The 27474-nt window shown below is 42.1% G+C and overlaps 1 protein-coding gene across 8 annotated transcripts in view; it reads left to right on the plus strand.

The window, feature by feature from the left end:
* The window catches only part of pitpnm2 (phosphatidylinositol transfer protein, membrane-associated 2), a 474817-nt gene that overhangs the window by 239997 nt on the left and 207346 nt on the right, over positions 1–27474 (plus strand). For all 8 annotated transcript variants that reach the window (XM_072587642.1, XM_072587647.1, XM_072587648.1 and 5 more), the window contains one exon: positions 6100–6263. In XM_072587642.1, coding sequence (XP_072443743.1) covers positions 6186–6263 — 78 coding nt within the window. In that variant the 5' untranslated portion in view covers positions 6100–6185. The remainder of the gene's footprint in view (positions 1–6099; positions 6264–27474) is intronic.

Consider the following 27474-nt stretch of genomic DNA (forward strand, 5'->3'; position numbering starts at 1 on the left):
GAGGCAATGTGACACAACTGGAAAGACTGGAAAAATACAAGTTACGAATATCTACGGTTGTTACTATGAATTATCGAGAAGACAAAACAATTAACTGAGAGAGTGAATGACTTTGATCGATTTGTCCATGTGGCTGACTATTAAATAATGTTGGCAGAGGTCTGGCAGCACTTTTCCTGCCCCTCATCACTTGGAGAAGCTACATTGTAGAGGACAGGAAAATAATCAGCCAAAAGGCTAACTGGATGCTGTGACTAGCGTATTATCTTTAGTGCGACCCCAAGGAGTAGCCCAACTATCTAGCATTGACGCCAAAGTTGCAAACACTTTGTTTAAACTTATCATGGTTGCGTGAAAGCAAAATGAAGTCAGTACCATCAGGACATTACCATCCTTAAAGAATTAAGTTAAAACCAAATGCAGATTTGTTTTCATTAGAGCTGAGAACGTTCACAGTCTTTGTTCACATTGTCTTTGAGTATCTGTAGCAAAGACAAGGACATTCAGCCCTTTATGTCCACTTCAGCTCCTGACAACAGCAGAGTTCCTAATGCCACTCTCTTGCCATTTCCCTGAATCAAAGTTTATTGATTTTTTTTGTGCAAAAGCCTTTGAACTTTCTTTGGAGAGAAAGTGGAAGTTAAAGCATTAGTCATAGTGATGACTAATGCATTTCATGGCCTCCTATATCATAGCCCATGTGACAACTGAATCATAAACTGGTCCCTGAAATACCATTATCTAGAGGCAAGTAACTCAACCTGAATAGCCCGATCAATGAATGTTTATTTGAGTGTACAAGATTATGAAGAATGATAATCTAAATTAAGGAGGAAAAAGCGCAGTAGTTGTGTCACTGAACTAAAAATCCAGATAACCTTGTGCTTGCTTATCTTAGTTTACAGGACAACTAGTTTGCAATGTAAAGTAACACCACAGCATGGGTTCAATTCAATTACTGTGTGAGTTTGCCATGAATATCCCACCTTCTCAACTTTTCCCCATTGTCTGAGGCATAATGACCCTTAGGTTAAACTACCATCAGTCATCTATCATTAATGAAAGAGAAGATTTATGGTCCTCTGAGACCAGGGAGTTTTCCTTAATCCAGAGATTTGGACTAACGACCATGAGACAGTTCAATTTTCACCATGGTAGCTAGGGAAATTAAAATTTGAATTCGTTCATAAAAAGGAATTAAAAGGCTAGCCTCAGGAAGAGTGATTGTGAAACTGTTGAATTGCCAAAATAAAATCTAAATGTCTTAGAAGAGAGAAAATCACCTACCCTTGCCTGATCTGGCCCACATGTAATTCCAGATCCATTAAAACTTAGTTAATTCATAGTTACCATAGCATAGCAGACCATTCAGCTTAGAGGCAGTTAGGGATGGACAATAAATTCTAGCCTTGCAGTGAAATTCAAATCTGAAGAACAGCTGTATAAAGTAGTGTGCTTTTGCATTGGTAGATGGAATGGTAAGGAATGGACATTAATCTTAAACTGAACATGAAGGTACAGAAGAAATGTTAGAAAAATGTTATTTCCTTAAATCATGGCTAGAATGTGGAATTCTCTGTCACAAGTGATTGTTGAAACATAGCCCATATTTGCTTTTAAAATGAAATTTATTACATGTGAAATAGGGATATGAAAGTAAATGGAGAACGAGTAGAGTGAAATTAAACAAAATAGATGTTGAAAAGTGTACTTCGAGTGAGCAGAAAAGTCAGATTCGGCTGTATGACACATTTTTAAAGAATACTGATGAGCCACATGGCTCATGTAATTACTCAGATATTCTGCATTTAGAAATGACTGAAATTATTTTGTAACAAATCTCCGACTTTGGGTAATGCCAAAACAGCAACCAAACAAATGTTGGGCAGAAGTTGTTATATCTATGACCAAATGCAGGAGATGAGTTTCATTCTTGTTGTGAAAATTCAATACGAATTATGTTGAAGGTTTATTAAAATAAATACCATGACTGTACACTGTCCAACGTTAATGCTAGAAAATTACCGACTGAACTGATCTTGTGATCTGTCTTGAAAAGGACATGTGAATGATTTATTTTATAATAGAAGCCCAAATCCTAACCAGACAAGTGCATCTTGTCTTCTGGGATTAGTGTCAATGACTTTGGTGTGAGTTACCATGGGTGCAATTTGACTTAGCTTTGTATTCAAGGGCATTGGAAGACCATTGGGCATATCAAGCTCCTTCAGTGTCCAATTATTGTGTGGGCCTTGTTACTAGAATTATATTCTGTTGGTTTTATCGTTTTTGAACTGTTATTGAGTTTCTGTTTTGCTTTTGTTTTTGATGCAGGAAATCAGCCTGTACTGATTCAATTGCCTTTATTATTTTGAATTACGCCCTTCAAATTGTTCTAAAGTTTTAGTTTAATCTATGAAAGTGATGAACCTTTATTGAAGGTGAACAGACAGGAGCTGATTGTGAAACCCGTCACAGATGACACTGATGATGAAGTTCTTGAAGTATGTAAGAGATTAGAATAATACAGGATATTCTTTAGTTGCAGTTTAAAGTTTTAGAAAGTGATGCATAATTCATGATCAGCTAATGAGATGAGCTATGGTGAATATAGATATAGGAAAGAAATGATGATAAAAATCCAAATCATTTCCTTTTGCTGTCTCTGCACATCTGAAAAACTATTAAAAACCATTATAAAATTATAAAAACATATTGCGAGTCATACATAACAGGTCAGACAGAATGTGTGGAGAAAACAACCAAGTTAATGAATCAGTTTGACAATATTGCATGAGAACCAAGGAAGTTTAAGAAGCATAGCAATTTAAGCATGAGTATAAATGCAGCTGAGAGAAGAAAAATCTAAAGGAAAAGCAAGAGAGATTAAATTAAATTGATTTTAAAAATGGCATGATGCAGAAATGTTGTTTATTTATGCATCAGTTTGGAAGATGCGATTTACAGTCTGATGACATCTTGAAATGAAACTCTTCAAAAAAAAAATGAATTGCATTGATTTTTGGATTCAGGTATTTCAAATATGTGTCACCTATTACTTGGTTTAAATTGTATCTTCAGTTAGTCAACTGTTCAGACCCAGGATTACATGTCCCACTTGGTTTTTCATTCAAAAATAGAAAATGTTGTAGTGAAAGAAACAGAGTTAATATTTCAGGTCAATGACCTTTCATCAGAATTTCTGAAAGGTTATTGAGTATTTTTTAATATATTCGTTCATTAGCTAGCTCCCACAAAAGACAGCTGCAACACATTGCCCGATCAACCATTTCAATTTAGTTAGGATGTTCAACATGTTAAAAGTGAATTTCTTAACAGTACTCTTCAGCTGCAGTAATGTCCTCTAATTTAAACTACTTGGCCAACCAAAAGAGGCACTTTGGCTCTGACAGGTAGAAACCGATTGAAGAGGCACTGTACTACCAGTTTTTATCTCCTCCTCATGCTGGTCCACTTTTTATGAAGCTGTTGTTCCCATATTCTCTCTCACTGTTTGAGAAGATGCTCACCCCCCCCTCTCTCTCTCTGTTTGAGAAGGCGCTCACCCCCCCCCCTCACTGTTTGCGAAGATGCTCACCCCCCCGCTCACTGTTTGAGAAGATGCTCACCCCCTCTGTCTGTTCGAGAAGCTGCTCATCCCCCCCTCACTGTTTGAGAAGCTGCTCACCCCCCTCTCTCTCTCTGTTCGAGAAGATGCACACCCCCTCTCTCTCACTGTTTGAGAAGCTAGTCACCTCCCTCTCTCTCACTGTTTGACAAGATGTTTACCCCCCCCTCTCTCACTGATCGAGAAGCTGCTCACCCCCCTCTCTCTCTCTCTCTTTGAGAAACTGTTCACCCCCCCCTCACTGTTTGAGAAACTGCTCACCCCCCCTCACTGTTTGAGAAGCTACTCACCCCCCTCTCTCTCACTGATCGAGAAGCTGCTCACCCCCTCCTCACTGTTTGAGAAGCTACTCACCCCCCCTCTCTCTCACTGATCGAGAAGCTGCTCACCCCCTCCTCACTGTTTGAGAAGCCGCTCACCCCCCCCTCTCTCTCTCTCTATTTCTCTGTTCGAGAAGCTGCTCACCCCCCCTCTCTCTCACTGTTTGAGAAGCCGCTCGCTCCCCTCTCTCTCACTGTTGTTAATGAAGCTTTTGACCCCACTCTCTTTCCTGCTGTTTATGAAACTGGTGCCCCTGCACTCTGGAAGCTAAACTGGACTTGTCATATAAATTCTGTAGCCACAAGAGCAGCCCACAGATGGTGAATTCTGCAGCAAGTAACTTACTTTCTGACTCCTCAAAATCTGTCCACCTATAAGTCACAAGTCAGAGTCTGACATAATATCTGCATAAGGCTAGCTCCAACAATACTCAGAAAACTTGACACCATCCAGGACGAAATATCCTGCTTGATTGGCACCCCTTCCACCATCTTCACTATTCAACTATGCCTCCACGATGCACAGCAGCAAACTGTCAAAAGTCCTTTGTCCCTTCCAAACGCGCTATCTCTAGCACCTGGAATTATAAGGGCAGCTGATGAGTGTTTCATTTCATATGGTTCAGTAATATTGAACTTTAGAAGGACCTCAATTTTATTAGCAAGTGTTTGTAATTGTGAGTGGTTTACTGCCTGACCACAATTGTTGCTTTGCAAACAGGTCATGCAAGAATGAATCCTTTTCGGCCTGATTTATCAACTTTCTCAGAAGCTCTAACATTTAAAAGAATCTCAATAGTCTAAGTCCAGAAATCCTGTGAAATGTCATATCTCCTTGGTTGTAAACCATTTAACTATATTCTCCACTTGACATGTTGAAAATGAGAGAAAATGTGATTTTCACAAATTCTGATTTTGCAACATCCATTGAATGATTATGTAAGTTACATAAATTTCCTAACTATGCTATCATTAATTTCTGCAGCTAAGTTGTAACTATGCAATATTTGAAACTAAAGGTATTTGTTCAGAGAATTTTCTGTTGTTGTAAGATGCTGAGACTTAAAACCAAGTAAGTGCAACCCCGAGGAAATTTTAGCCATTATTCAATGGACTTAGAGCTTAAAAAGTATGCTTTTATTGTTGAATGTAAAGGGAGTGATGTGTGTTTAGTATTATCCTTAAATCAGTGGTGAAATCTAGATATAATTCTCGAAATTGTAACAGCAGAGATCTATCTCAAAAATAAGCTTCAATTATAAACATTAAAAAACTAGACTTTGTGCACTTTCTGAGCAGAAGCTAGGGGTTTCATGACTCAACAAGAAGTAAATAGCCCTGGACGAATCACCCAAAGTCACTTTTTACTTGCCCTGCTAACAGGGACATGAAATAGAGTGGACAAACTGATAAAGCTTTACTGTAGCCAAAGGGGTATAGATGTTTTTTACAACCACAGCAGAAGTTAAGTGCAGTCCATTTTGTAACATCTGAATTTATTACAAATTCAATCAAAATATTTGAATTTTAGATCATTTGGATGATTTAATTTTAGCAGTTATCTTTTAGGTTGTACGTGTTTTCATTTTGTAACATGGGTTGTTTTTATTTTTGTTGAAATCTAACAGGATAGAGATGCTTTGCCATCATGAAGCCAAAGTACTTTTTCTGTCTATGATACGTTTTTAGTGCTATAATAAAATATTTTCTCTTGAAACTGACAGCTTCCAACTAAAGCCGAGTCAATAATGATCTATCTGCCTGCTATTTGCACAATTGCGCTTTTAGACTTCAGAAGAACCAATGAACACAAAAGATGTATGTACCTTAGATAGAATGCCTTGTTGAAACACATTTTTTGCAGGGTGGAAAATGTTGAGAGAAATGAAATGGAAGCAATGAAAGCCAAGCGCTGTTTATTTTCAGCAGTGGCTTTTATACAAAAAGCAGTGATTAGTTGCATTAAATCAGAGATGAGTGCCAGGTTTTCGACAAATGGAGTGAAAAGGGTGGGCATTAAGACCCTGCTTTGAGAACTCTAGCCAATAAATTGCAAAGATAATGAAGGTGGGTGGACACATTGAGTTAAGAACATTATAAATATTTACTTGATATGTTTAACATGCTGCTATTTCTTCTTCCTCTTTTCAGCTATATTTATGAATCTCACACTCTGAGATTTTGCTCACAGTCCTTGGATTATTTTTAAGTTGTGGAAAGACTTTGCTAAAAGCAAGATGCTTATCAAGGAATACCACATCCCTCTTCCCATGAGTGTTGAGGAGTATCGTATTGCACAACTCTACATGATCCAGGTATGATTGACTTCAGTTAGAGATTATAAATGATGAGTGATAATTTAACTGGTTTATTTTTGTTTGATTGGGAAATGCTCAGTGCTTCAGCTGACAGAATTGTTTTGGGTTTATAAAGCACGATAACTGTTTATCACTTATATTGAAAGATGTGTCACAGGGTAATTTTGTCTTGTATACAAATATTTTGTGACCATTGAAGTATGATGTGTGGAAAAATTCTCTGAATATAAGCCTTGCATTGTAGCTAGCCATTAAAATCAGAAGTGATATTTAAGCTGACAGAAAAACCTAATATTGTTTAAAAATATTGTGAAGAAGGGTTACACCCGAAACATCAACTTCACCACCTCCTGACGCTGCCTGGCTTGCTGTGCTCTTCCAGCCTCCTGCCTATCTATCAAAAGTATTCTAAAGTGATGGTGTTCTTCTGCTCCACAATGCTTTTTCAGATTAAAGGACAAACATTTGTATAGGGCTATGAGTAAGCCAGGATCCTATTTATACACCTTATATGTAACCAAAGCCAGAAATTATTTTTATTCATTCCCATTCGATGGCATTACAAGATTTGAAGTATTTTTATAATCAGCTTTTTGTGTCATTCTTGATGTTTAATATCCTGACAAAAGCATTCATTTTTGACTTCAGTTTACTTAAATTCCAGTAACCCTGGACACTGAATATCCTGGTTGTGAGTTTACTCGCTGAGCTGGTAGGTTTGTACTCAGACGTTTTGTCACCACACGAGGTAACATTATCTGTGAGCCTCCGGTGAAGCGCTTGTGTTCTGTCCTGCTTTTTATTTGTGTGTCTTGGTCTGTTAAGGTGGATGATATCCTTTCCAGTTCGTTTTCTCAGAAGTTGGCAAATGGGGTCCAAATCGATATGTTTACTGATAGAGTTCTGGTTTAAATGCCAGGCTTCTAAGAATTCCCATGTGTTTCTCTGCTTAGCCTGTCCTAGGATGGATGTGTTGTCCTTCTTCGACTGTGTGTAAGGGCACGAGTGATAGCTGGTCATGTCTTTTGGTAGCTAGTTGGTGCTCATGTATCCTGGTGGCTAGTTTTCTGCCAGTCTATTCGATGTAGTGTTTGTGGCAGTCCTTGTGGGGTATTTTGTGTCTGGCGTTCGATTTGCTGGCTGTTGGTACAGGGTCCTTTAGGTTCATTAGTAGGTGTTTCAGTGTGATGGTATGTTTGTGGGCTACCGTGATGCTAGGAAGTCAGAGTAGTCTGGTAGTCATCTCCAAGATGTTTTTGATGTATGGTAATGTGGCTAGAGTCCCGGGCGTGTTGTGTCTACTTGTTTGGGTTTGTTGCATAAGAATCAGCAGACTGTGTTTATCGGGTACCCATTGTTCTTGAATACACTGTACAGGTATTTTTCTTCTGCTGCTCGTAGTTCCTGGCTGCTGTAGTATGTTGTGGCCCATTTAAATAATGTCCTGATGCAGCTCTGTTTGTGGGAGTTGGGATGATTGCTCTTATAGTTGAGAGTCTGGTCTATGTGTATTGCTTTCCTGTAGATGCTGCAGTTCTCAATTGACTGTTTGTTCCACTTTGACATCTAGGAAGAGAAGTCTGTTGTTGTTCTCTTCCTCTTCGGTGAAACTTATGTCAGTAAGGAAATTGTTGATGAGATTGTAGGTTTCCTCTAATTTGTTCCGTTTTGTGATGACACTCCGATCTCTTGGCATCATGGTAGCCCACAAACCTACCAATACACTTAAATGACTACTGATGAACCTCAAGGACCCTGTACTAACCACCAGCAAATTGATATCACTTTTTCTTGGAGGCAGTTGGAGTGGGAAATTTGACAGCGAGGATCAGAGGCCCGATGGGCAGGTAAAATTATTAAAGATATAAAAGCTTACTCCAGAAGTTTAGCGTTCTTCACTTTTGTTCGGCGGCAATTGGAGTGGGAGGAGCGACAGCGAGGACCAGAGAAATGTAGAATTTTAAAAGCTACAAAGATTTACCTCATGTATAGGCAGAGTGTACACTGAGTGGAAGCAGACACAAAACTACTGGGTAAGTGAGGCTTTATATTTGGATGGTTACTTTACTCAAAACACTGCTCGGGTAGTGTCTCCACCTGTGCAGCAGATTGTAAGGTAACTGGTTTCTTTGTGATTTTTTTTTTAGTTTTTCAGTAGCCTCGTTGAGAATTTAGAATAGTAGGAATGGGGTTAGGGCAGTTGAATGTTCCTCCTGCAGAATGTGGAAGGTAGGGGTCACCAGTAGTGTCCCTGCTGACTGCATCTGTGGGAAGTGCACCCAATTCTAGCTCCTTGAAAACCACATTAGGGTACTCGGGCTGGAGCTGGATGAATTTTGGATCATTCGGGAGGCGGAGGGGGTTACTGAGAGGAGTTACAGAGAGGTAGTCTCACCTCGGGTAAAAGAAGAAGGTAGATAGGTTACTTTCAGGGGATGGAAAGGAAACCAGCAGGCAGTGCAGGGATCCTCTGTGGCCATTTCCCTCAACAGCAAGTATACAGTTTTGGATACTGTTGGGAGGGACGACTTAACCGGGGTAAGCAATGGGGCACAGGTCTCTTGCACAGAGTCTGTCCGTGTTTCTCAGAAGGGAAGGGGGAAGAGGAGCAGAGCATTTCTTCATTGGGGACTCTATAGTTAGGAGGTTCTGTGAGAACAAGAGAATGGTTGGTGTGTTGCCTCCCAGGTGCCAGGGTTCGTGATATCTCTGATCATGTTTTTGGAATCCTTGAGGGGGGGGTGGAGCAGCCCCAAGTTGTGGTCCAACATAGGCACCAATGACATAGGTAGGAAGAGAGTTGGGGATTTAAAGCAGAAATTCAGGGAGCTAGGGTGGAAGCTTAGAGTTGGAAAAAACAGAGTTGTTATCTCTGGTTTGTTGCCCATGCCACGTATTAACACAGTGAGGAATAGGGAGAGAGAGGAGTTTAACATGTGGCTATAAGAGTGGTGAAGGAGGGAGGGTTTTTGGGGGTGTTCCAGGAGTAGGTCTGACCTCTATGAACAGGATTGTCTTCGCCTGAACCAGAGGGGTACCAATATCCTGGGTGGGGGGCAAATTTGCTCGTGCTCTTTGGGTGTGTTTAAACGAATTCAACAGGGAGATGGGAACCAAAGTTGTAATTTGAGTATGCGGGAGGATGAGAGTAATGAAGTCAGATCTAAGGCTTCAAGGTCACAAGAAGGCACCAGCAGGCAAGAAGTTGGTTTGAAGTGTGTCTACTTCAATGCCAGGAGCATCCAGAATAAGCTGGGTGAACTTGCAGCACGGGTTGGTAACTGGGATTTCGATGTTGTGGCCATTTTGGAGACATGGGTAGAAAAGGGACAGAAATGCTTATTGCATTTTCCCGGATTCAGATGTTTCCATGAGAACAGAGAAAAATGGTAAAAGAGGGAATGGTGTGGCACTGTTAGTCAAGGACAGTAGTACGGTTACAGAAAGGACATTTGACAATAGACAATAGGTGCAGGAGTAGGCCATTCTGCCCTTCGAGCCTGCACCACCATTCAATATGATCATGGCTGATCATCCTTAATCAGTATCCTGTTCCTGCCTTATCTCCATAACCCTTGATTCCACTATCCTTGAGAGCTCTATCCAACTCTTTCTTAAATGAGTCCAGAGACTGGGCCTCCACTGCCCTCTGGGGCAGAGCATTCCACACAGCCACCACTCTGAGTGAAGAAATTTCTCCTCATCTCTGTCCTAAATGGTCTACCCAGTATTTTTAAGCTGTGTCCTCTGGTTCGGCATTCACCCGTCAGCGGAAACATATTTCCTGCCTCCAGAGTGTCCAATCCTTTAATAATCTTATATGTCTCAATCAGATCCTCTCTCAGTCTTCTAAGCTGAAGAGTATACAAGCCCAGTCGCTCCAATCTTTCAGCATAAGGTAGTCCCGCCATTCCAGGAATTGACCTCGTGAACCTACGCTGCACTCCCTCAATAGCCAGAATGTCCTCAAATTTGGAGACCAGAACTGCACACAATACTCCAGGTGTGGTCTCACCAGGACCTTGTACAGCTGCACAAGAACCTCTTCGCTTCTGTATTCAATCCCTCTTGTTATGAAGGCCAGCATGCTATTAGCCTTCTTCACTACCTGCTGTACCTGCATCCTTACCTTCATTGACTGGAACACCCAGATCTCTCTGTACTGCCCCTTTACCTAAATTGATTCCATTTAGGTAGTAATCTCCCTTCCTGATCTTGCCACCAAAGTGGATAACCAACTATACATTAAAATGCATCTGTCCACTCACCTAACCTGTCCAGGTCACCCTGTAATCTCCCTAACATCCTCCTCACACTTCACCCTGCCACCCAGCTTAGTGTCATCAGCAAATTTGCTAATGTTATTACTAGTACCATCTTCTATATCATTTAATATATATTGTAAAAAGCTGCAGTCCCAGCACTGATCCCTGCGGTACCCCACTGGTCACAGCCTGCCATTCTGAAATGAAGCCTTTTATAACTGCTCTTTGTTTCCTGTCAGCCAACCAACTTTCAGTCCAAGTTAGTACTTTGCCCCCAATACATGCACCCTAATTTTGCTCACTAACCTCCTATTTGGTACTTTATCAAAAGCTTTCTGAAAGTCCAGGTACACTACATCTACTGGATCTCTCTCATCCATCTTCAGAGTCACATCCTCAAAAAATTCCGTTCATAAATCCATGCTGACTCTGACCTATCCTGTTACTACTATCCAGATGTTTCATAATTTCATCCTTTATAATAGACTCCAGCATCTTTCCCACCACTGAGGTCAGACTAACTGGTCTATGATTTCCTGTTTTCTCTCTCCCACCTTTCTTAAAAAGTGGTACAACATTAGCCACCCTCCAATCTGTATGAACTGATCCTGAATCTATCGAACTCTGGAAAATAATCACCAACGCATCCACGATTTCTCGAGCCACCTCCTTCAGTACCCTGGGATGTAGACCATCAAGCCCCGGGGACTTATCAGCCTTCAGACCTAACAGTCTCTCCAATACCAATTCCTGGCAAATATAAATTCCCTTCAGTTCAGTTCCTTCAGCCACTGTTACCTCAGGGAGAAATCGCTTGTGTCTTCCCCAGTGAACACAGATCTGAAGTACCAATTCAATTCTTCTGCCATTTCTTTGTTCCCTGTAATATATTCCCCTGTTTCTGTCTTCAAGGGCCTAATTTTAGTTTTAACCATTTTTTTGCCTTTCACATACCTAAAAAAGCTTTTACTATCCTCCTTTATATTTTTGGCCAGTTTACCTTTGTACCTCATTTTTCCTCTGCGTATTTCCTTCTTAGTAATCCTCTGTTGTTCTTTAAAAGCTTCCTAGTCCTCCATTTTCCCACTGATCTTTGCAATGTTATACTTTTTCTCTTTTAATTTTATATGTTTCTTAACTTCCCTCGTCAGCCACAGCCATCCATGCCTCCTCCTAGGATCTGGGGGTTTTCTACAGACCCCCTAATAGCAGGAGGGAGATTGAAGAATTCATAGGCAGGCAGATTTTGGAAAAACATAGATGTAGCAGGGTTGTTGTCATGGATTCAACTTTCCCAATGTCAACTGGAACCTCCTTAGTGCAGATGGTTTGGATGGAGCTGTTTTTGTCTGGTGTGTTCAGGAGGGTTTCCTTACTCTGTATGTAGACAGGCCGATGAGGGAAGAGGCCATTTTGGATTTGGTGCTTGGCAGGAGAGGTGTTAGATCTCGCGTTGGGAGAACACTTTGGTGATAGTGACCACAACTGTCTCACATTTACCATAGCCTTGGAAACAGAAAGGAGTAGTTACCAAGGGAAGATATTTAATTAGAGAAAAGGAAACTATGATGCTATCAGACAGGAGTAGGGCAAAACAGAGTAGGAGCAACTGTTCCACAGGAAGGGCACAGCAGACATGGAGACTGTTTCAGGAGCAGTTATTGTGAGTGATGCACGAATTTGTCCCTCTGAGACAGGTAAGAAGGGATAGGATTAAGGAGCCTTCGATGGCGAGAACAGATGACCTTCTCGTCATAAGGAAGAAGGCAGCTTACGTAGGTTGGAGGAAACAAGGATGTAGTGCAGCTTTAGAGGATTACAGGCTAGCTAGAAAGGAGCTCAGAATTGGACTGAAGAGAGCCAGGAGGGGACACGAAAAAGGCTTGGCAGGAAGGATTAGGGAGAACCCAAAAGCATTTTACTCATACGTGAGGAATAAGAGAATGATCATGGAGAAGGTAGGGCCGGTCAGGGATAGGGTAGGGAACTTGTGCACAGATAGGGGAAGCCCTAAATGAGTTTTTTGTTTTGGTTTTCACTAAGGAAAGGGACCTTGTTGTGAATGAGAACTTTGAGGAGCTGGGACACAGGCTTGAACAGATCAAGATTCATGAAGTTGATGTGCTAGAAACTTTGGTAAAGATTAAGATTGATAAGTCCCCAGGGCCAGACCAGATTTATCCGAGGCCGCTCCAGGAAGCGAGAAAGGAGGCTGGTAAGCTGCTGGCGAGGATCTTTGCTTCCTTACTCTCTACGGGAGTTGTACCAGAGGATTGGAAGGAGGCAAACGTTGTTCCCCTTTTCAATAAAGGTAATAGGGAAATCCCTGGCAATTACAGACCAGTCAGTCTTACGTCTGTAGTCAGTAAGGTTTTGGAACAAATTCTGAGGGATGGGATTTATGACTATTTGGAAAAGCGTAGCGTGATTAAAGGTAGTCAGCATGGCTTTGTGAGGAGCAGGTCATGCCTAACTAATCTTATTGAGTTCTTTGAGGAGGTGACGAGACAGGTTGACGAAGGTTGAGCAGTGGATATGGTGTATTTGGGCTTCAGCAAGGCACTTGATAAGGTTCTTCATGGTAGGCTCATTCATAAAATCAGGAGGTATGGGATACAGGGAGATTTGGCTATCTGGATTCAGAATTGGTTGGCTGACAGAAGGCAGAGAGTGGTTGTAGATGGAAAGTATTCTGCCTGGAGGTCAGAGTTAAGTGGTGTCCCGTAGGGCTTGGTTCTTGGGCCTCTGCTCTTCGTAATTTTTATAAATGACTTAGATGAGGAGGTTGAGGGGTGGGTTAGTAAATTTGCAGATGACACAAAGGTTGGAGATACCGTCGATAGTATAGAGGGTTACTGCAGGCTGCAGTGCAACATAGACAGGATGTAGAGCTGGGTTGAGAAATGGCAGATGGAGTTCAACCTGGATAAATGCGAAGTTATGCATTTTGGAAGGTCAAACTTGAATGCTGAATATAGAATTAAAGACAGAATTCTTGGCAGTGTGGAGGAACAGAGGGATCTTGGTGTTCAAGTACATAGATCCCTCAAAGTTGCCACCCGAGTGGATAGGGTTGTTAAGAAAGCATATGGTGTTTTGGCTTTCATTAACAGGGGAATCAGGTTTAAGAGCCGCAAGGTTTTGCTACAGCTCTACAAGACCCTGGTGAGGCCACACTTGGAATATTGTGTCCAGTTCTGGTCGCCCTACTATAGGAAAGATACAGCGGCTTTGGAGAGGGTGCAAAGAAGGTCTATCAGGATGCTGCCTGGACTGGAGGGCTTGTCTTATGAAGAAAGGTTGACTAAGCTTGGACTTTTCTCTCTGGAGAGAAGGAGGAAGAGGGGTGACCTGATCGAGGAATACAAGGTAACGTGAGGCATGAATGGAGTCAATAGCCAGAGACCTTTCTCCAGGGCAGGACTGACTAGCACGAGGGGTCATAGTTTTAAGATACTAAGAGGAAGGTATAGAGGAGACATCAGAGGTAGATTCTTTACGCAGAGAGTTGTGAATGCATGGAATGCGTTGCCAGCTGTGGTGGTGGAAGCAGAGCCATTGGGGACATTTAAGCAACTGCTGGACATGCACATAGACAGCAGTGAATTGAGGGGTGCGTAGATTTAAGTCCTTGGCATAATATATGGGCCGAATGCCTGTTCTCTGCTGTACTTTTCTATGTTCAATGTGGAAGATAGAATAGCAAAGATGATCCTCAGTAGAAGCGAGAGTGACAGAGCAATTGATATGGTGGCTTTAACTTTCCAAATATTGACTGGGATTATGATAGTTCAAATACTTTAGATGAGTCAGTTTGTGTCCAATGTATGCAAGAGGGTTTCCTGACACAGTGTAGACAGGCCAATAAGATGAGACCACATTAGATTTGGTACTGGGTAATGAACCCGGCCAGGTGTTAGATTTGGAGGTAGGTGAACACTTTGGTGATAGTGACCACAATTTGGTTATGTTTACTTTAGTGATGGAAAGGGATAGGTATATATCGCAGGGCATGAGTTATAGGTAGGGGAAAGACAATTACGATGCGCTTAGGCAAGATTTAGAATGCATAGGCTGGAGAAGGAAACTGCAGGGGATGGGCACAATTCAAATGTGGAGCTTATTCAAGAACCAGGTACTGCGTGTCCTTGATAAGTGTGTACCAGTCAGGCAGGGAAGAAGTGGGAAATGTAATCTCACTATTTAAAAGGCAGGGAGAGTAAAAAACAGAGAATTACAGGCCAGTTAACCTAATATCAGTCATCAGGAAAATTCTAGAATTTATTATGAAAGGAGTGATAAAAGAATATTTGGAAAGCACTAACGGTATTGAACAAAGCCAGCATGGATATTTGAAAGGTAAATCTACTGGGGTTTTTTGAAGATGTATCTAGTAAAATGGATAAAGGATGTAGATGTGAACTTTCAAAAAGCTTTTGATAAGGTCCTATGGAGGAGGTTAGTGGGCAAAATTAAAGCACAAGAGATGGCATAATAGATTGGCATAGATTGAGAATTAGTTGACAAAATGGAAACCGAAAGTGGGAACAAATGGGTCTTTTTCTGAGTAGCTTGCAGTGACTAGTGGGGCACCACAATGGTCAGTGCTGGGGCTCCAGCTGTTCATGTTATGTGTCAGTAATCTGGATCAGGGAACCAAATACAACATTTCCAAATTTGTTGATGTCACAAAACTCAATGCGATTGTGAGTTGTGAGGCAGATACAAGGCAGTTTCAAGATGGTTTATAGACAGGTTGAGTGAATGGGCAAACGTGGTAGATGCAGTACAACGTGGCTAAATGTGAAGTTGTACACTTTGTTAAGAAAAACTGAAAAGAAGATTTTTATTTAAATTGTGATATGTTTGGAAATATGGATGTACAATAGGATCTGGGTGTCTTTGTACACCAGTCAATGAAAATGCGCAGTCAGGTGCAGCAAGACATTACAAAGGCAAACGGTATTTTGGCCTTCATTGTGAGAGGATTTGTGTTCAAAGGTAGTAACATCTTACTGCAACTATACAAGGCCTTGGTGAGACCACACTTAGAGCATTGTATGGAGTTTTGGTCTCCTTGCCTCAGAAAGGATGTCCATGCCGTAGAGAGAGTGCAATGGAGGGTCACTAGACTGATATCGGGGATGAGAGTCTAGATTAGAGTAGTGATGGAAAAGTACAGCTGGTCAGGCAGCATCCGAGGAGCAGGAAAATTGACGTTTCAGGTAAAAGCCCTTCATCAGGACTGAAGGCAGGGAGCCTCCAGGGTGGAGAGATAAATTCACTAATATCAGGGATGGCCAGACTGCTTTCTGAGGAGAAATTGGTTCGACTGGGCCTGCATTCACTCAAGTTTAGAAAGATGTGATGGGATCTGATCAAAGCATATAAAATTCTAATAGGCATGGACAGATTAGCTACAAAGCGGATGTTTTTCCTGTTGAGGGAGTCTACAACCAGAGGATACAGCGTAGACTATTTGGGACTGAGATGAGGAAACATTTCTTCTCTGAGGGTAATGAACCCATATAATTCTCTGTCACCGAAGACTGTGGAGGCCAAGTCAGTCGAAAAAAAGGAGAGATACATTTTTAGACATTAAATATTTCAGGGAATGTGGAGAGAAAGCAAGAAAATTGTATTGACATGGAGGATCAACCAAGATCATACTGAAAGGTGGAAGGGCTCGAAGGGCGAAATGACCTCCTTTATTTATACGAAATTAATTCTTGTTGACTGTTCTAAAATTGCAGTTAAATGAAGCTATTTTGATTAAACTGAAATTCAATTGAATGCTTTCTTCTTTTGTTATTAATTATTCAATTTTATAATGGATATCATGAAATTAAGATTTATAAACCTGTAGCTTTATACAGTGATGCTGATGACATTTGTGAACATGAGCAAGACTTTCAAATTAAATTCATTCATTCATGGCCAGATGTCTTCTGTTCTGTTCAATACATACTGACTGATAATTTGAGGGAAGGCGCATTTGCTTCCTTACCTTGTAATATGGACTGTGCGTTGCATATGATAGCAAAGTTCAGCCAGTATGACTAGAAATCAGATTAAACCTTTTTAAGTGGTGTAACTGAAGGATGTGCAGCTAGTTTTGGCTACAACTACAGTGTGAAGCATCTATAATCATTAGTAATAACTCGATGTCAAATCCAGACATGATTGAATGATGTTAACAGAATTTAAAATGAAGTAGCCAGAGATGCTGAGTTGCTTATGCTGGTGAACAGCAAACCTTTAAATCCTTGACATTTAGTTAGAGGATGAACCTGTATCTTTTTTTGATAACAAGTTGCTTGAACTTAGTTTTACTTTGAAGCTTTTCTTCTCCGATTGCTCAAGTTACGCTGCTCTATGTACAAAATGGTAGAGATACTCAAGAACAGGATGTGTGAACAAAGCATAAGGTAACATCCTCACTATCTAAAGGGACTTTTTACTGACTTTGTGGCTCATAACATTTAGTAAGAATTGTTGACTTGTCAGAAGAACTCTTTGTTTTCATCACTGCTGCATCTAAAAGAGAATTTACGTTTCAAACCGCTAAGGAGCCTGTAACCTCTCAAAATGCTGTCAATCTGAGATTAGCTACAAGAACTTGTTAAGAAGTGTAGGTGACTCCCATCGTGTTTTTCAAATAGCAAAGACAGAAGGTAAGTGCTCATTGACATCTCCAATTCAGATTCCAGGGTACCAAATTTTGACCGTATCTACATGGATGTTATTATGTTTCTACTGTCTTATTGTTTAAATCTTGAAGGTTGTTATTCGTAAATGGAATGCTTTCCATCTTGGGTGGTCAGCATGAATGTAAAAGGCTTCCAGATCAGTTAGTATGTGATCATGTATATTTGCTGGAGAATCCTAGCAGGTCTGGCAACCTCCGTGGAGAAAGAAACAGTTGATGTTTTGATTGTGATATGACTCTTCAAGAAGGATCATATTGTATTTGAGGCATTAACTCTGTTTCTCTCTTGACAGATGTTGCCAAATCTGTGTTTCTTCAGCATTTTCTGTTTATATTTCAGATTTTCAACATCTGCAGTATTTTATTTTTATTTAAGTACCAAGTGAAATCTCCCCAACCTGAAAGTCACTCATTATTGTACCAAAGTTGCACTTGTTTTTTTCCTACAGCTGTTTTGTTACCCCTTTGAATAAGTAATCGATGCTGACCAAGAGGTATTCCCAAAATTATTTTGTCGGATCCATATAGCAGACTCTGGAGGTTATTATTTGCTCCATCTGAGCTGAATTTAAAACTAGGTTTCAGTGACTGCTGCAGCATCACCCACTTCCCTGTTGTTCTTTGCTAATTGAAGCCAATGCTGAATTGCCTGGGCTGATCTCAGTCCTCCACTATTTGTAGGTGCTGCAAAATTATGGAAGCAAAGTTAAATGATGAGCAGTGGGATGTGATTGGTATCCTGTGAGTGGGCAGAACTGATGATTCACAAGTAATGTATTTCTAAGTTAGCCTAATAATTGGATCGCATGACTCCACGTTATGAGGTAGGTAATTAAAATATTGTTGTCATCCTCACTGTCATTAGTTCTAAAACATGACATCCCTTTCTTGACTTCTGTGGTGGCTCTGCGGCTCGCGCTGCTGCCTCTCTGCAGTAGGGACCCGGGTTTGATTCCACACTCTGGTGACTGTGAGGAATTTGCACATTCTTCCCATGTCTGTGTAGGTTTCCTCTGGGTGTTCTGGTTTCCTCCCACAGTCCAAAGATGTGCAAGTTAGGTGAATTGGCCATGCTACATTGCCCACAGTGTGCAGGAATGTGCAGTCTAGATTGTTTAGCCATGGGAAATAGGCAAAAGTGAGGATTGCAGATGCTGGACATCAGAGTCTAGATTAGAGTAGTGCTGGAAAAACACAGCAGATAGGCAGCATCCGAGGAGCAGGAAAATTGATGTTTCGGGCAGTTATTGAGCTAGTATGGAGTTGGGCCTGGGTGGGATGCTCTTTGGAGAGTCAGTGTGGATGTATTGTGTCAAATAGCCTGTAAGGATTCTATGATTCTCGATGTTAACTGCTATATGTATTGTTTAACTGTTGATTTCTCTCAATGCTTTATCTGTCAGTCAAGGAGAAACTCCTCCTGTTCACATTCCTTTTAAAGGGATAAAAGTGAATTTTGGATTTGGATTCAGAGCATTGAAATTTAAAGGTCTTGGACCTAACTAAATGATTTAGCTTGGCAGGGGCATGGAATGGGCATCACTCGACCCATCAAGTCTGTCCTGGCTGTTTTGAAGAACAGTCCAGTTAGTCCCACTCCCCATTCTTTCTCCATGTCCCTACATGTTTTTCTTCTTCGAATACTCAACCAATTCTCTTTTGAAGATTCCTATTGAATCTGTAGCCACAATGCTGTCCTGATGACATACTGCATCGGTATTCTTCCTCATGTTTCTTGTGGCTCTTTTTTGTCAAACATCTGAAACCTTTGTCCTCAGGTTATTGACCAGTCAGCCATTTGAAAGACAAGTTTTCTTTATTTCCAACCAAATCCTTCATGATTTTAAATATATCCAATCATAGAACTTATCTGTAGATGAAGAAAGAAAGACACATTACATTTATGCATTGCTCATCTGTAAAAGTCCACTTTATTAAACTAAAGAGAGTGTGGACGTTGAGCTGAAAATGTAGGTTCTGAAGTGAAAAGCACAAAAGCAGTCAAAAGCATACATTTTCATGAGGCTTTGAAAGCTGGATGAGTTGGGTTGGAAAATTAGAAATAATTTTATAGGACAAAGGGGTTCCTTTTGTCTCAACAAACAGATGAAATCATTCAAAGAGAAAACAGATAAAATCCTGAATCTCAACAGATCTAGCAGCATCTATGGAGAGAGAAACAGAGTTGGCATTTAGAGTCTAATATGACCCTTCTTCAGAACTCATTTCCTTGCAGGAAATAATGTGTAAGGAGATGTAGTCGAGGTAATTGTGGGAGCTGAAGGCTTTGTGATAGATATTGGTGGATACTCTATCCCCAGAAATGGAAACACAGAAGTTAAGGAAGGGTAGAGAAAATCATCGATGGACCAGGTGAAAGTGAGCATAAGATGGAAACTGGTGATTTTTTTTTCAACTCTGATCGAGAGCAGGAAGCATCGCAATTATATCATCATTGTGTTTTGGGAAAGAGTTGTGGGTGGAGGCCAGAATAAGACTGGAACAAGAAATATTCCACATACCCCACTAAGAGACACATATGGCCAGGACCCATGTGGGTGCTCATGACTACACCCTTGACTTGAAGAAAGTGAGATAGTTAAAGGAGAAATTGTTCAAAGTGAGAATGGATGGTGAAGGTGGATGGTGTTGAATGGAGACTGTGCTGACCTCTTTTCAAGGAAAAAGCAGGTAGCCTTCAGACAACCCTGCTGAGGGATGGACATGTTAGAGGGATTACACTCCCACAGTGAAGAGGATGTCATTAGGACCAGAAAACTGGAAATTATGGAACTGATGTGAAGTTTCTGAAGAATTATGAATGTAAGTGGGGTGGAACTAAACAAGGGTAGAATAAATAGAGTCAAGGTAGGAAAAAATAAGTTCAGTAGAGTAGACTAGAATGATGGGTCTGCCAGGCCAATCTTGTTTGTGGATTTTTGAGAAGGCAGTCTAAGTGTGCTATCTGGGGCATGGGCTTCTCTGAGGTGAGAAGCTGTGGAAGGGAGGTGGCCAAGGAAGATGAGGTCAGTGAATGCCTTGGACATAACAGCCTGAGGTTCAGTGATGGGGTCACATTGTCCCAAGGAGAGAAGAGGAAGAGAAGAGTAGAGTTCAGCAAGCCCGGGAATAACAGCATCATCTTTATGGGCAGGTTTGATGAGCAAGTCAGGGTTAGATTTACATGTAAAGGTTATGATTACAATATTATAGATGACTTGAAAATTATACATAAGAACATAGAATATTTTCTCTAATGGAAGAATTTAGAATGAGCAGTCACCATTTAAAATTAAGGCCACAACCACTTGAAACGGATATCAGGCAAAGAAATTTCTCATAGGAATGAGAGTCTTTGGAACACTCTTCCTGAAACATGGTGTTAACAATGGTTTTGAATATTTTGAAGACAAAGGTGGACAGCTTCTTGGTATATAATGGGTTGTACCAGTTATCAGGGGTAGGTGGGAATGTGGCCTTGTAGTTTTAATCATTTCAGCTCTGACCACGTTGACAGAGCAGCCTTGAGAGGTGGTGTGGCTGCTCTTGTTTGTATGTAAGCAGGAAGAGCAATTTGGGCTGGGTAAGGATGGCAATGAGTTGGTACAAGGGTAATTAAATAGGAGAGGACTCTAGTTACAAGGTTCTGGGAGAGCAGGCAGATGTCTGTAATGGCTCAGGGTGTAAATTTCAGTTGGGGAAAATTGGAGAACTTGACCGTCAAGATGGTCTGGGCACACTGAGACCATTGAAGTAGATATGAGCCAATAGTACACCGAATTTTCCTTTTACTTGTTTGTCATCAGCAGTCATTGAATTCAGAGCCTTCAATGTATAGGAAGCCCTTTCATATTAATTTCATAAACTGCACAAAGCTGCTTCCCAAGAGAGTTCTCAAAGAAACATTGATGCTGAGCTGCATGTGATATTAGGACAAATGACTGAAGAGGTAGATTTTAAGCAATGCTTTATGGAGAATTGAAGGGAGGAGAAAGTTTGGGAGAGACTACAGTGTTATGGACATCAGCAATTGAAAGCAGCAGCTAGTGATGGAGAGAATAAATGCAGAGAGGTACAACTTTATGGTAAGATCCTTGGGAGTGTTGCTGAAAAAGAGAAGAAGGCATTTGGTATGCTTTCCTTTATTGGTCAGAGTACTGAGTACAGGAATTGGGAGGTCATGGAGCGGTTGTACAGGACATTGGTTAGGCCACTGTTGGAATATTGCGTGCAATTCTGGTCTCCTTCCTATCGGAAAGATGTTGTGAAACTTGAAAGGGTTCAGAAAAGATTTACAAGGATGATGCCAGGGTTGGAGGATCTTAGCTGCAGGGAGAGGCTGAACAGGTTGGGGCTGTTTTCCCTGGAGCATCGGAGGCTGAGGGGTGACCTTATAGAGGTTTACAAAATTGAGGGGCATGGATTGGATAAATAGACAAAGTCTTTCCCCTGGGGTCGGGGAGTCCAAAACTAGAGGGCATAGGTTTAGGGTGAGAGGGGAAAGATATAAAAGAGATCTAAGGGGCAACTTTTTCACGCAGAGGGTGGTACGGGTATGGAATGAGCTGCCAGAGGATGTGGTGGAGCATGGCACAATTGCAACATTTAAGAGGCATTTGGATGGGTATATGAATAGGAAGGGTTTGGAGGGATATGGGCCGGGTGCTGGCAGGTGGGACTAGATTGGGTTGGGATATCTGGTCGGCATGGACGAGTTGGACTGAAGGGTCTGTTTCCATGCTGCACATCTCTATGACTCTAAGTACAGCTATCTCAAAGAAATTCAGGAGGATCAGGGAGATGGGGAAGGTGAAGTAAGACAATGGAAAAATTTGAAAGAAAGGATTAGAATTTTAAATTGCCCAATTTTGTATCACTGTAAAGCTCAGAGCTGATGGGTGGATAGGACTTGGAGGAAATTAGGAGACTCACAACAACATTCTGGGTGGGATTTAAGTTGATGAATTTATAGAATATGGTACATAGGAACAGGAGTGGCTGTTCAGCCCTTCAAGTCTGATCCACCATTGTGAAATGCGGTTGATATGTGGCCTAACTCCATTGGCCCATACTTAATACTTCTGTTTAATAAAAATTTATCTCTCCGATTTAAACTAACAACTGATCAAGCATTCACTGCCGTTTATGGAAGACAGTTCCAAACACTGACCAGTTTAGATGTGCAGAAGTGCTTCCTAACATCTCTCCTGAACAACATGGATCCAATTCTTAGACTGTGTCCCCTAGTTCTAGAATCCTGAACAATGGAAATAATTTATCTTTATCAATACTGATTTTTCCCTTTTAATATATTTTGAAGACTTCGATCAGACCACCCCTTAACCTTCTAAGGTTTAAAGAAGACAGGCTAAATTTGTATCAAAAAATCTCTCCTCATAACTTAATCCCTGAAGTCCAGGTATCATTCTTGTAAACCTATATCATATTCCCTTCAAGGCCAAGTTATCCTTTCTTAAGTGTGGTGTCACATCTGCTCACAGTACTCCAAGTTGGGTCTAACCAGGGTTTTGTTTAACTGCAGCATAATTCCGCATCTTTGTACTCCAATCCTGTAAATATAAAGACCAGCATCCCATTAGCTTTCTTGATTATTTTCTGTACGTGTTTGTGACATTTTAAAGAGCTAAGCACCTGAACCTCCAAGTCTCTTTGGACATCCACTATATTTAACTTCATATCATGAGAAAATGCCCTGATCTAACCTCTTTCTATCCTAAGTAGATAACCTCACGCTTGCTTACATTAAACATTATCTGCCACAGTTTTACTGGTTCACTTATTCTGTCAATATCCCTTTGTAATTTTATGTTGTCACCTACAGAGGTAGATAGGACACTTAGACATGTTTTGAAATAGCAAATACAGAAGCAACAGCTTTTAAATCCAAACGAGCTTCTCTTCTATAATTGAAGTGCCCTTTCATCTTTTGAACATGATGAAATGCAATTGCATGGATTTTAAATTGATTTATGGAGTCAGCATTTTAGATTAAAGTTTTGGTTGAGCACAGCTGATATAGTACCCCTGTAACCTAATAACCTAGTTATGAAAGAGTCCATTCAATAAGAGCTTCTGCAGAATTTTGTGTAAACTGGGTTTGCTGCTGAGCTTAACTTGTAGTAACATTTACACTCTAAAGTTAATCAATTGCAGGAAAAATTTGATTTAGTTGTTAGTTTTTTGTTCTCCTTGCTATGTTCTGGTGAGGTCATTCATTGCAACTATATTGACACACAAACATAAATTAAGAATAGAACCAGGCTATTTGGCCTCTCGATTCTGCTCTCCCATTTGATAAGATCATGGCTGACCCATTTGTGTTTCTAGTTCCACATTTCCATGTAATCCCCATAAGCTTTGATTTGCTTGCCTAACAAGACTATTTTTGCCTTCACCTTGAAAAATGCTTTAACCCTACCTCCACCACCTGAGGTGGTTCTAAGTAACATAACCTTTTGCACAAAAACATTTCTTGTCATCGCGTATTCAATGAGCAGCTACATGGAAAGGGATAAGGATAGTGCACAGTTAAGTTTCTAAATTGGAGGAAGGCTGATTTCAATATTATTAGAAGGATTTAGAACATAGAATAGAACATAGAACAATACAGCACAGAACAGGCCCTTTGGCCCACGATGTTGTGCCGAACTTCTAACCTAGATTAAGCACCCATCCATGAACCTATCCAAATGCCGCTTAAAGGTCACCAATGATTCTGACTCTACCACTCCCACGGGCAGCGCATTCCATGCCCCCACCACTCTCTGGGTAAAGAACCCACCCCTGACATCTCCCCTACACCTTCCACCCTTCACCTTAAATTTATGCCTCCTTGTAACACTCTGTTGTACCCGGGGAAAAAGTTTCTGACTGTCTACTCTATCTATTCCTCTGATCATCTTATAAACCTCTATCAAGTCACCCCTCATCCTTCGCCGTTCCAACGAGAAAAGGCCGAGAACTCTCAACCTATCCTCGTACGACCTACTCTCCATTCCAGGCAACATCCTGGTAAATCTTCTCTGCACCCTCTCCAAAGCTTCCACATCTTTCCTAAAGTGAGGCGACCAGAACTGCACACAGTGCTCCAACTGTGGCCTAACCAAAGTCCTGTACAGCTGCAACATCACTTCACGACTCTTGAATTCAATCCCTCTGCTAATGAACGATAATACTCCATAGGCCTTCTTACAAACTCTATCCACCTGAGTGGCAACCTTCAAAGATCTATGTACATAGACCCCAAGATCCCTCTGTTCCTCCACCTGACCAAGAACCTTACCATTAACCCTGTATTCCGCATTCTTATTTGTTCTTCCAAAATGGACAACCTCACACTTGGCAGGGTTGAACTCCATCTGCCACTCCTCAGCCCAGCTCTGCATCATATCTAAGTCCCTCTGCAGCCGACAACAGCCCTCCTCACTGTCCACAACTCCACCTATCTTCGTATCATCTGCAAAATTACTGACCCACCCTTCGACTCCCTCATCTAAGTCATTAATAAAAATTACAAACAGCAGAGGACCCAGAACTGATCCCTGCGGAACTCCACTTGTAACTGGGCTCCATGCTGAATATTTACCATCAACCACCACTCTCTGACCTCGACCGGTTAGCCAGTTTTCTATCCAATTGGCCAAATTTCCCACTATCCCATGCCTCCTGACTTTCCGCATAAGCCTACCATGGGGAACCTTATCAAATGCCTTACTAAAATCCATGTACACTACATCCACTGCTCTACCCTCATCCACATGCTTGGTCACCTCCTCGAAGAATTCAATAAGACTTGTAAGGCAAGACCTACCCTTCACAAATCCGTGCTGGCTGTCCCTAATCAAGCAGTGTCTTTCCAGATACTCGTAAATCCTATCCCTCAGTACCCTTTCCATTACTTTGCCTACCACAGAAGTAAGACTAACTGGCCTGTAATTCCCGGGGTTATCCCTATTCCCAATTTTGAACAGGGGCACAACATTCGCTACTCTCCAGTCCCCTGGTACCACCCCCGTTGCCAGTGAAGACGAGAAGATCATTGCCAACGGTACTGCAATTTCCTCTCTTGCTTCCCACATAATCCTAGGATATATCCCGTCAGGCCCGGGGGACTTGTCTATCCTCAAGTTGTTCAAATTGTCCAACACATCTTCCTTCCTAACAGGTATCTCTTCTAGCTTATCAGTCCGTTTCACACTCTCCTCTTCAACAATACGGTCCCTCTCGTTCGTAAATACTGAAGAGAAGTACTTGTTCAAGACCTCTCCTATCTCTTCCGACTCAATACACAGTCTCCCACCACTGTCCTTGATCGGACCTACCCTCGTTCTCGTCATTCTCAGGTTTCTCACATACGCATAGAATGCCTTGGGGTTATCCTTGATCCTATCCGCCAAGGATTTTTCATGCCCTCTCTTAGCTCTCCTAATCCCTTTCGATTTGGCGAATGTGGACTAGAAGCAACAGCTTGCAGGTAAGTCTATATTTGGAGAGTGGGAGTCTTTTAAAAGTAGTATAGTGAGAGTTCCGGTCTTGTGATAGTGAGGAGGATAGTCTCAGGCTACAGCCTAATATCATTCTGGATTAGTGGTGCTGGAAGAGCATAGCAGTTCAGGCAGCATCCAAGGAGCTTCGAAATCGACGTTTCAGGCAAAAGCCCTTCATCAGGAATAAAGGCAGTGAGCCTGAAGCGTGAAGAGATAAGCTAGAGGAGGGTGGGGGTGGGGAGAGAGTAGCATAGAGTACAATGGGTGAGTGGGGGAGGGGATGAAGGTGATAGGTCAGGGAGGAGAGGGTGGAGTGGATAGGTGGAAAAGGAGATAGGCAGGTAGGACAAGTCTGGACAAGTCATGGGGACAGTGCTGAGCTGGAAGTTTGGAAGTAGGGTGAGGTGGTGGTGAGGGAGCGGCGGTGGAGGCGGCCCAGGACCTCCATGTCCTCGGCAGAGTGGGAGGGGGAGTTGAAATGTTGGACCACGGGGCGGTGTGGTTGATTGGTGCGGGTGTCCCGAAGATGTTCCCTAAAGTGCTGTGCTCGGAGGAGACTGCATCAGCAGCAACGGATGCAATAAATGATATTAGTGGATGTGCAGGTAAAACTTTGGATGTGGAAGGCTCCTTTGGGTCTTGGATAGAGGTGAGGGAGGAGGTGTAGGCGTAGGTTTTACAGTTCCTGCGGTGGCAAGGGAAAGTGCCAGGATGGGAAGGTGGGTTGTAGGGGGCGTGGACCTGACCACCTGACCACAGAGGGAACGGTCTTTGCGGAAGGCGGAAAGGGGTGGGGAGGGAAATATATCCCTGGTGGTGGCGGAAATGTCGGCGGATGATTTGATTTATGCGAAGATTGCTCGGGTGGAAGGTGAGCACCAGGGGCGTTCTGTCCTTGTTACGGTTGGAGGGGTGGGGTCTGAGGGCGGAGGTGCAGGATGTGGACGAGATGCGTTGGAGGGCATCTTTAACCACGTGGGAAGGGAAATTGCGGTCTCTAAAGAAGGAGGCCATCTGGTGTGTTCTGTGGTGGAACTGGTCCTACTGGGAGCAGATCCAGCAGAGGCAGAGGAATTGGGAATACGGGATGGCATTTTTGCAAGAGGTAGGGTGGTAGGAGGTGTAATCCAGGTAGCTGTGGGAGTCGGTGGGTTTGTAAAAAATGTCAGTGTCAAGTCAGTCGTCATTAATGGAGATGGAGAGGTCCAGGAAGGGGAGGGAGGTGTCAGAGACGGTCCAGGTAAATTTAAGGTCAGGGTGGAATGTGTTGGTGAAGTTGATGAATTGCTCAACCTCCTCGAGGGAGTACGAGGTGGCGCCAGTGCAGTCATCAATGTAGCGGAGGAAGAGGTGGGGAGTGGTGCCGGTGTAATTACGGAAGATCAACTGCTCTACGTAGCCAACAAAGAGACAGGCATATCTGGGGCCCATACGTGTGCCCATGGCTATCCCTTTGGTCTGGAGGAAGTGGGAGGATTCAAAGGAGAAATTGTTAAGGGTGAGGACCAGTTCGGCCAAACAAATGAGAGTGTCGGTGGAAGGGTACTGTTGGGGACGTGTGGAGAGGGAAAAACGGAGGGCTTGGAGGCCCTGGTCATGGCGGATGGAGGTGTAGAGGGATTGGATATCCATGGTGAAGATGAGGCGTTGGGGGCCGGGGAAATGGAACTCTTGGAGGAGGTGGGGGGCGTGGGTGGTGTCTCGAACGTATGTGGGGAGTTCCTGGA

This window comes from Chiloscyllium punctatum, chromosome 17 (genome assembly GCF_047496795.1).
Source record: "Chiloscyllium punctatum isolate Juve2018m chromosome 17, sChiPun1.3, whole genome shotgun sequence".
Taxonomy (NCBI): Eukaryota; Metazoa; Chordata; class Chondrichthyes; order Orectolobiformes; family Hemiscylliidae; genus Chiloscyllium; species Chiloscyllium punctatum.